General features: G+C 38.9%; 1 protein-coding gene across 1 annotated transcript; it reads left to right on the top strand.

The window, feature by feature from the left end:
* Window positions 1-1068: 1068 nt before the first annotated feature.
* Window positions 1069-6321, top strand: LOC150029644 (uncharacterized). The gene has a single exon (XM_090296767.1). The coding sequence runs from the start codon at window positions 1069-1071 to the stop codon at window positions 6319-6321; it is 5253 nt and encodes a 1750-aa protein (XP_090152893.1).
* Window positions 6322-8056: the final 1735 nt, after the last annotated feature.

The following is an 8056-nucleotide window of genomic DNA, read 5'->3' as shown; positions in this document are numbered from 1 at the left end:
AAAATAGATATGAAGAGTATTTACAAGTTGTTCAACAAAATGTAGAAGACACTAATGAAGGATATCATTTCCCATGATAAATTATTTGAAAGGAGAGAAGATTACAAGTTGAGTTGATACGTGAGCATCTTCTTATGATAATTTCTTAAGGAGTTATACAATTTGGCTTCACATGGTTAGAGAGTAAACATTCTAGACATATAGTTTTCTTGAGTCTCAAGTCATACAACGGTTTGAAAATACAAATGGAATGTGGGACATACATTTAATAAAGGATTAATGAATCCCAAGATATTTTCTTAACTCCTTATACTAATGTATAAGTACAACTCACTTATAATATATATATATATATATATATCACTTATTAATGTAAATAATTTATGTCTCATTGATAATGGATGATTATTTGTCCGATAAACAATATTGTTTTATAATTTTTTTTATTATATAATGTACTGGTAGCCTAAAACCGAGAGGTATAGGCCGAGAATTACATGTCCAATAATCAAAATGATAAGTTAGAACCGAAAGGTCTGGACCGAAACCTGAAAGGATAATAAAGCCCAATTTAAATAAGGAACTTGCACAAGGGGGTGTAAAAGTAATAAAAAGGTGTGATAAGAAAGTCCAAAAGTACTGTAGAAGGCCCATCAACGAAACTCTATAAATAGGAGGTTAGCACAAGAAAAAGGTAAGAGTGATTTTATCTGAAAAACCATTACATTGTTTCTGACTTTGGCATCGGAGCGACTTGCAGGTACATCCCCCCACCTGTGATGAATACCAACCGAGAGGAGTAGCCGAGTGGAACAGCCGAGAAGAACAGCCGAGATGAATAGCCGAGAGAAGCAGCCGAGAGGAACAACCGCGAGCCTAGCCCAGTTGAGAATCCAGCCCAAGAAGCAATCCAGCCCAATAGAAACCCGAGAGTATAGCCCGAAATCAGAAGATTTGTGTAAAAGGCCATCTTGTTTTAGTTCGAGTGTTCTTGGTCCCTTTTTGTAAGAACATTTTGGCGCCCACCGTGGGGCCGAGAACTAGTTAGAAGGAAAGGTAGGAGACAAGATGGATCAGAGAGAAGGACAAGACGGAGAGCAAGTAGATAACGTCAGTATGCCAATGACAATGTTGGTGCAGCTGCAAAAAGAGTTCGAGACGTTAAAAAAAAGTAATGAGGAAGAGCTGAGTATGTTAAGAGCCGAAAATGCACGCATGAGGAGAAAATTACAAGAGGAGACAGTTTTGAATGCATCATTTGAAACTGTTCAGCCAAGAGCACAAGTCAATGAGAGGATTTATCATAATGAAAGTTCCCAAACGAAAAGAAGATTCCTTGGAGATTCTGAAGTTTTTGCAGGAGCATCTTCAAGAAAACATCCCTTCTATGATGTTATAGTTGATACTCCATTGCCTGACAATTGGAGAAGTTTAACTATTGACAAGTATGACGGAAGCACAGACCCTGATGAACATGTTGCGGTATACACCACGCAGATCAGTCTATATACGTGGAACGATGCTATTATGTGCAGAGTGTTCCCTACAACCTTAAAAGGGACAGCGTTAAGTTGGTTCACACGCCTTCCGCCTTTGAGCATAGATTGTTTTGATACATTGGTGGAAAAGTTTGGAGCTCAGTTCGCAACCAGTCGTCCCCATCGTTTAACTTTGATTGCTTTGGTGAATATAAGGCAAGAAAAGGGAGAGTCGTTAAGAATGTTCATGGAACGCTTTGGGAAGGTTGCCCTGGGAATTCGAAACCTCAGCCCAGAGGTTACCATGCATCATATGATAACAACATTAAAGCCGGGACCATTTGCTGATAGTCTTTGCAAGAAACCTGCGACTAGTTTAGATGAGCTAAGACAACGAGCGTCAAAGTTCATGCAAATGGAAGAACTGAGAGAGTTCCGGAACCAGGCAAGGATGGATGGAGGTGAAAAAAAGGTGATAGAAAAAGAAAGTGGACCTATGGCTAGAAGAGCCAGGGATGAATTCAGAAGCCGAAAGTTCCAGCAATACACACCCTTAAATACAAACAGAACAAGAGTCTTACAAGAAGCCATGGCAGCAGAGATAATACCACCAACTAGAAAAGTGCGAACACCGGAAAGGGCCGACCACACCAAACATTGTGAATATCATAAAAATCATGGCCACCATACAGAGGAGTGTGTCGGGTTGAAAGATAGAATAGAAGAATTGATTCAGGCTGGGCAGTTGAAGCGTTTTGTTCAAGGAGGAAATGTTAGACTGAGGATCAGTCCGGAGAGGAGGTTGAAAGGAATTGAAACAGGGGGAAGAAGGGCAGACAGATTTGAAAGAGAAAAAAGAATAGAAAGAAGAGATGATAGAAGAGGTGGAAGATCAGAAGGAAGAAATGACAGGGTTTATCAAAATACACAATCAGTAAGGCGAAGTAGGGAACGGAGCTTGGGGAGACCTGTCAGGGGGTTTATAAACACTATTTCAGGTGGTTTCTCTGGAAAAGAATCATCATCAGCAAGGAAACAACATTGGAGAAGTATAAGGACCATTAACCACATTTTTAAAAGAAGAACTTTGCCACCAATGCTTTTTACAGATGAAGATTTCCAAGAAATTGATCTCGATCACGACGATCCTATGGTGATAACAGTTGAAATAGCCGAATATGCCGTCATGAAAACCTTGGTTGATCAAGGCAGTTCAGTTGATATTTTGTTTTGGGATACTTTCAAAAGACTGCATCTGAAAGAAGAAGACATTGTACCTTTCCGAGAACAAATCATTGGTTTTTCAGGGGAGAGAGTCAGCACGAAAGGGTATGTGGATTTGATGACTACGTTCGGAAGAGGAAGTAAGACTAAAAAGATTAAAATCAGATATTTGGTGGTGGATGCTTCTACGTCGTACAATGTGTTGTTAGGACGTTCTTCTTTGAATAAGTTGGGAGCAATAGTTTCAACGCCACATCTAGCAATGAAATTTCCAACAGAAAAGGGGGAGATAGCAACAGTTTATGTTAATCAAAGAGATGCTCGAGAATGTTATGCAGCCGGTCTAAAGATGAACTTAAAAACACACAAAGATACCGAAAGAATGGTGGCAATGGCGGATTTGGATCCGAGATTAAATGATGAAAGGTTGGAACCGAAAGAAGAGACTACAGCCGTGGTATTAGGCCGGGATGAGAAGCAATGCACTTATATAAGTGGAAGTTTGCCCGAAGAATTGTTAAACAAACTTGTCACATTGTTACGCGACAACAAAGACTTGTTCGTTTGGGCACCGTCTGATATACCTGGAATTGATCCAAAGGTAATTTGTCATAAGTTGTCGGTATGCCGAGAAGCAAGACCGATATCTCAGAAACGAAGAAAGTTGGGTGAAGAGAGAAGAAAAGCAGCAATGGAAGAAACTGAGAAGTTAATGCAAGCCGGTTTCATTAAGGAAGCTCAATATACGACATGGTTGTCCAATGTGGTGCTCGTCAAAAAACCGAATGGAAAGTGGAGAATGTTTACAGATTATACAGACTTAAATAAGGCTTGTCCGAAAGATACATATCCATTGCCCAACATTGACCGATTGGTAGATGGGGCGTCTGGACAAGAAATGATGAGTTTTCTTGATGCTTATTCGGGGTATAACCAAATACAGATGTATGAGCCAGATGTCCCCAAAACAGCTTTTACCACAGATACGGCAAATTATTGTTACAAAGTCATGCCTTTCGGCTTAAAGAATGCCGGAGCAACGTATCAGAGATTGATGGATAAGGTGTTCAAAGATCAAATTGGAAGAAACATGGAAGTATATGTGGACGATATGGTTGTGAAGTCAGAGAAAGTGGAGAAACATTTGGGAGATCTTGAGGAGGTGTTTTCACGCATAAGAGAGTACAATATACGTCTCAACCCAGAAAAGTGTGTATTCGGCGTCAAAGGTGGAAAATTTCTAGGTTTTATGTTGACCAACAGAGGGATTGAGGCTAATCCTGATAAATGTGAAGCAATTATGAAGATGGGGAACCCGAAAAACCTGAAAGAGGTACAGAGGTTAGTGGGAAAGCTAAATTCATTGTCAAGGTTTTTACCGATCTTAGCCGAAAAAACTAAACCGATAATAAGCCTGTTAAAAAAATCTGAAACCTTTGAGTGGAATGAAAAATGTGAGCAAGCCTTCTCTCAAATCAAAAGCATGGTAGCTGAACCACCAATCCTAATCAAACCTGAGTTGACCCAACCCATCATAGTTTACTTAGCAACTTCCAATGAAGCCATAGGAGCAACGTTAATCCAAGAGAATCCAGACCAGAAACCAATATACTTTGTAAGTAGATCCCTCCAAAATGCTGAAACCAGATATCCCAAAGTAGAAAAAGTCGCCTTAACCTTGGTGTACGCCGCAAGACGTCTTCGGCCATACTTTCAGAATCATCAGATAATTGTGAGGACAGATTATCCAATATCAAAAATCTTGAGAAAACCAGAACTTGCAGGTAGGATGGTGACATGGTCAATGGAGCTTTCCGAATATGGAATCAAGTATGAACCGAGAGGACCAATCAAAGCTCAAGCCCTTGCAGATTTCATCATCCAGATGCCGACAACAGCACAGCAGGAGCAGTGGATATTGTATGTAGATGGCGCATCAAGCAAAAAAGGAAGCGGAGCAGGGATAGTACTTGAAGGACCAGACAACTTCCAAATAGAGATGGCATTGAGATTCGAGTTCAGAACATCCAACAACCAGGCCGAATACGAAGCTCTTATTGCAGGACTACTACTGGCGAGAGACATGGGAGTTGAAAACGTCATTTGCAAAAGTGATTCTCAGCTCTCAGTGGGACAGGTACGAGGAGATTATCAGGTAAAAGATCCATTATTGATGCAATATTATCATAAGGTATTAAATGTCATGCAATGTTTCAAACAAGCTGAAATAAAATATATTCCGAGAGAGCTAAACATGAAAGCAGATTCATTATCCAAATTGGCAAGTCAACAGCGGCAACTCCAACACAATTCGGTTATACAACAAACCCTCAGTCACCCGACAGTCGGTTTCGAGGAATGTTGCAATGTCACTACAACAACAGATGAATGGATAGAAACATATTTGGAAGCCATAAAGAATCAAGAGCAAGGTGTTCAATTGGATACAAAAATGACCAAAAAAATAGCTAGTTTTGTGTTAATTGGAGATGAACTCTACAAGCACGGATATTCGATACCTTTGTTGAAATGTCTCTCAAAAGAGCAAGCTCAGTATGTAGTGAAAGAACTTCATGAAGGAATATGTGGCTTACATTGTGGAGCCCGAACAATGGCAACAAAAGTTTGCAGAGCTGGATATTATTGGCCAACACTCCAAGAAGATTGTGAAATTTATGTTAAAACATGCAAGAAGTGTCAAGAATTTGGAAGTTTGAACCATATACCAGCACAGGCATTACAAGGAATTACTTCTCCATGGCCCTTTGCAAAATGGGGAATTGATATACTCGGTCCATTTCCACTTGGCCGAGGACAAACTAAATTCATGATAGTCGCTGTAGATTACTTTACGAAATGGATAGAAGCAGAAGCACTGACTAAGATAACAGCTCAGCAAGTTCAAACATTTATATGGAAAAATATAATATGTCGATTTGGAATCCCACACACCATAATAACTGATAATGGTCGACAATTCATTGACAAAAAACTTATGGAATTTTATGCAGATTTGGGAATCAAGTCAACAACCACTTCAGTTGAACATCCGCAGATGAATGGACAAGCGGAGGCTGCAAACAAAGTTATTTTGGGACAATTGAAGAAGAGGTTAGGAAATGCCAAAGGTTTGTGGGCAGAGAAGTTACCAGAGATCTTATGGGCATATAGATGTACGCCACAAACTTCAACTGGTGAAACACCATTCAACCTCACATATGGGACGAATGCAATGTTACCTGTAGAAGTGAATGAACCAACGTTACGAAGGCAGATAGAAGACTGGAATATCAACAATGAATGTTTGAGAACCGACCTTGATCTCATTGAAGAACTTAGAGAACGAGCAAAGATAAAAGAGGCAGCAGTAAAAAGAAGAGCAATGAAAAGGTTCAATGCGAAAGTAAAATTCAGAGATTTTAAGGAGGGGGACTTAGTATGGAGAATGCGAACTGATGCACGAAAAGATCCGCGACATGGAAAATTGGCCTCTAATTGGGAAGGTCCATTCAGGATACTCGAAAATTTGCAAAATGGAGCATACAGATTAGAAACTCTAGAAGAAAAAATAGTACCGAGAACATGGAATACAAGTCATTTAAAGTTTTATTTTAGTTGAAATTCGAAGATGTACAAAGAAGGTTGTATATATATATCTATCCATCAATGAAGAAGCATTATCCATTAACAATGTGTCGTTCATTTACATAACTTTCGGTCATGGATGATTTCACTCTAAGTGAAAACCCACCCGAAAAGAAACGTGTTCCTAAATCTTTCGGTCTTGGATGATTTCACTCTAAGTGAAAACCCACCCGAAAAGAAACGTGTTCATAAATCTTTCGGTCTTGGATGATTTCACTCTAAGTGAAAACCCACCCGAAAAGAAACGTGTTCATAAATCTTTCGGTCTTGGATGATTTCACTTTAAGTGAAAACCCACCCGAAAAGAAACATTTATAAATCTTTCGGTCTTGGATGATTTCACTCTAAGTGAAAACCCACCCGAAAAGAAACGTGTTCATAAATCTTTCGGTCTTGGATGATTTCACTCTAAGTGAAAACCCACCCGAAAAGAAACGTGTTCATAAATCTTTCGGTCTTGGATGATTTCACTCTAAGTGAAAACCCACCCGAAAAGAAACATTTATAAATCTTTCGGTCTTGGATGATTTCACTCTAAGTGAAAACCCACCCGAAAAGAAACGTGTTCATAAATCTTTCGGTCTTGGATGATTTCACTCTAAGTGAAAACCCACCCGAAAAGAAACGTGTTCATAAATCTTTCGGTCTTGGATGATTTCACTCTAAGTGAAAACCCACCCGAAAAGAAACGTGTTCATAAATCTTTCGGTCTTGGATGATTTCACTTTAAGTGAAAACCCACCCGAAAAGAAACATTTATAAATCTTTCGGTCTTGGATGATTTCACTCTAAGTGAAAACCCACCCGAAAAGAAACGTGTTCATAAATCTTTCGGTCTTGGATGATTTCACTCTAAGTGAAAACCCACCCGAAAAGAAACATTCATAAATCTTTCGGTCTTGGATGATTTCACTCTAAGTGAAAACCCACCCGAAAAGAAACGTGTTCATAAATCTTTCGGTCTTGGATGATTTCACTCTAAGTGAAAACCCACCCGAAAAGAAACGTGTTCATAAATCTTTCGGTCTTGGATGATTTCACTCTAAGTGAAAACCCACCCGAAAAGAAACATTTATAAATCTTTCGGTCTTGGATGATTTCACTCTAAGTGAAAACCCACCCGAAAAGAAACGTGTTCATAAATCTTTCGGTCTTGGATGATTTCACTCTAAGTGAAAACCCACCCGAAAAGAAACATGTTCATAAATCTTTCGGTCTTGGATGATTTCACTCTAAGTGAAACCCACCCGAAAAGAAACGTATTCGTAAAACTTTCGGTTTTAGATGATTTCACTCTAAGAGAAAATCCACCCGAAAATTCATATATTCATAAAAACTTGTGATCTCAAACGCTTCCATTTCCGATAAAAAATTCACTCGCATACCATGTTTTTGTTGATAATAAATTGGATAAAACCACTAATAAATTATGAATCAACACTCATTATGATATTTTACATAAATTTGATTTCATGCGTTCATAGATTACAAAATCCGCAAAGAATCCGTTATTTCGAAACCACTTTCGCCTACAAACCGACAGGTACTCGGCGTATGAACAAAACATCATCGCATTAAAAATAGTACAATTAACTCGGTAGGTTACAATTATGCGACCAATAATGCAAAACAATATAACGCTTGACAATCTAACAAACTTTATATGTATTAAGGCTTTCAAAAAGACAGTACATTTAACAAAACGAATC

This window comes from Phaseolus vulgaris, chromosome 1 (genome assembly GCF_051622355.1).
Source record: "Phaseolus vulgaris cultivar YP4 chromosome 1, ASM5162235v1, whole genome shotgun sequence".
Classification (NCBI taxonomy): Eukaryota; Viridiplantae; Streptophyta; class Magnoliopsida; order Fabales; family Fabaceae; genus Phaseolus; species Phaseolus vulgaris.
This window is presented reverse-complemented; position numbering and strand designations above follow the sequence as displayed.

What these genes read in the sequence shown, in the direction of transcription:
- LOC150029644 (XM_090296767.1), top strand. Translation starts at nt 1,069, where the DNA reads ATGGATCAGAGAGAAGGACAAGACGGAGAGCAAGTAGATAACGTCAGT.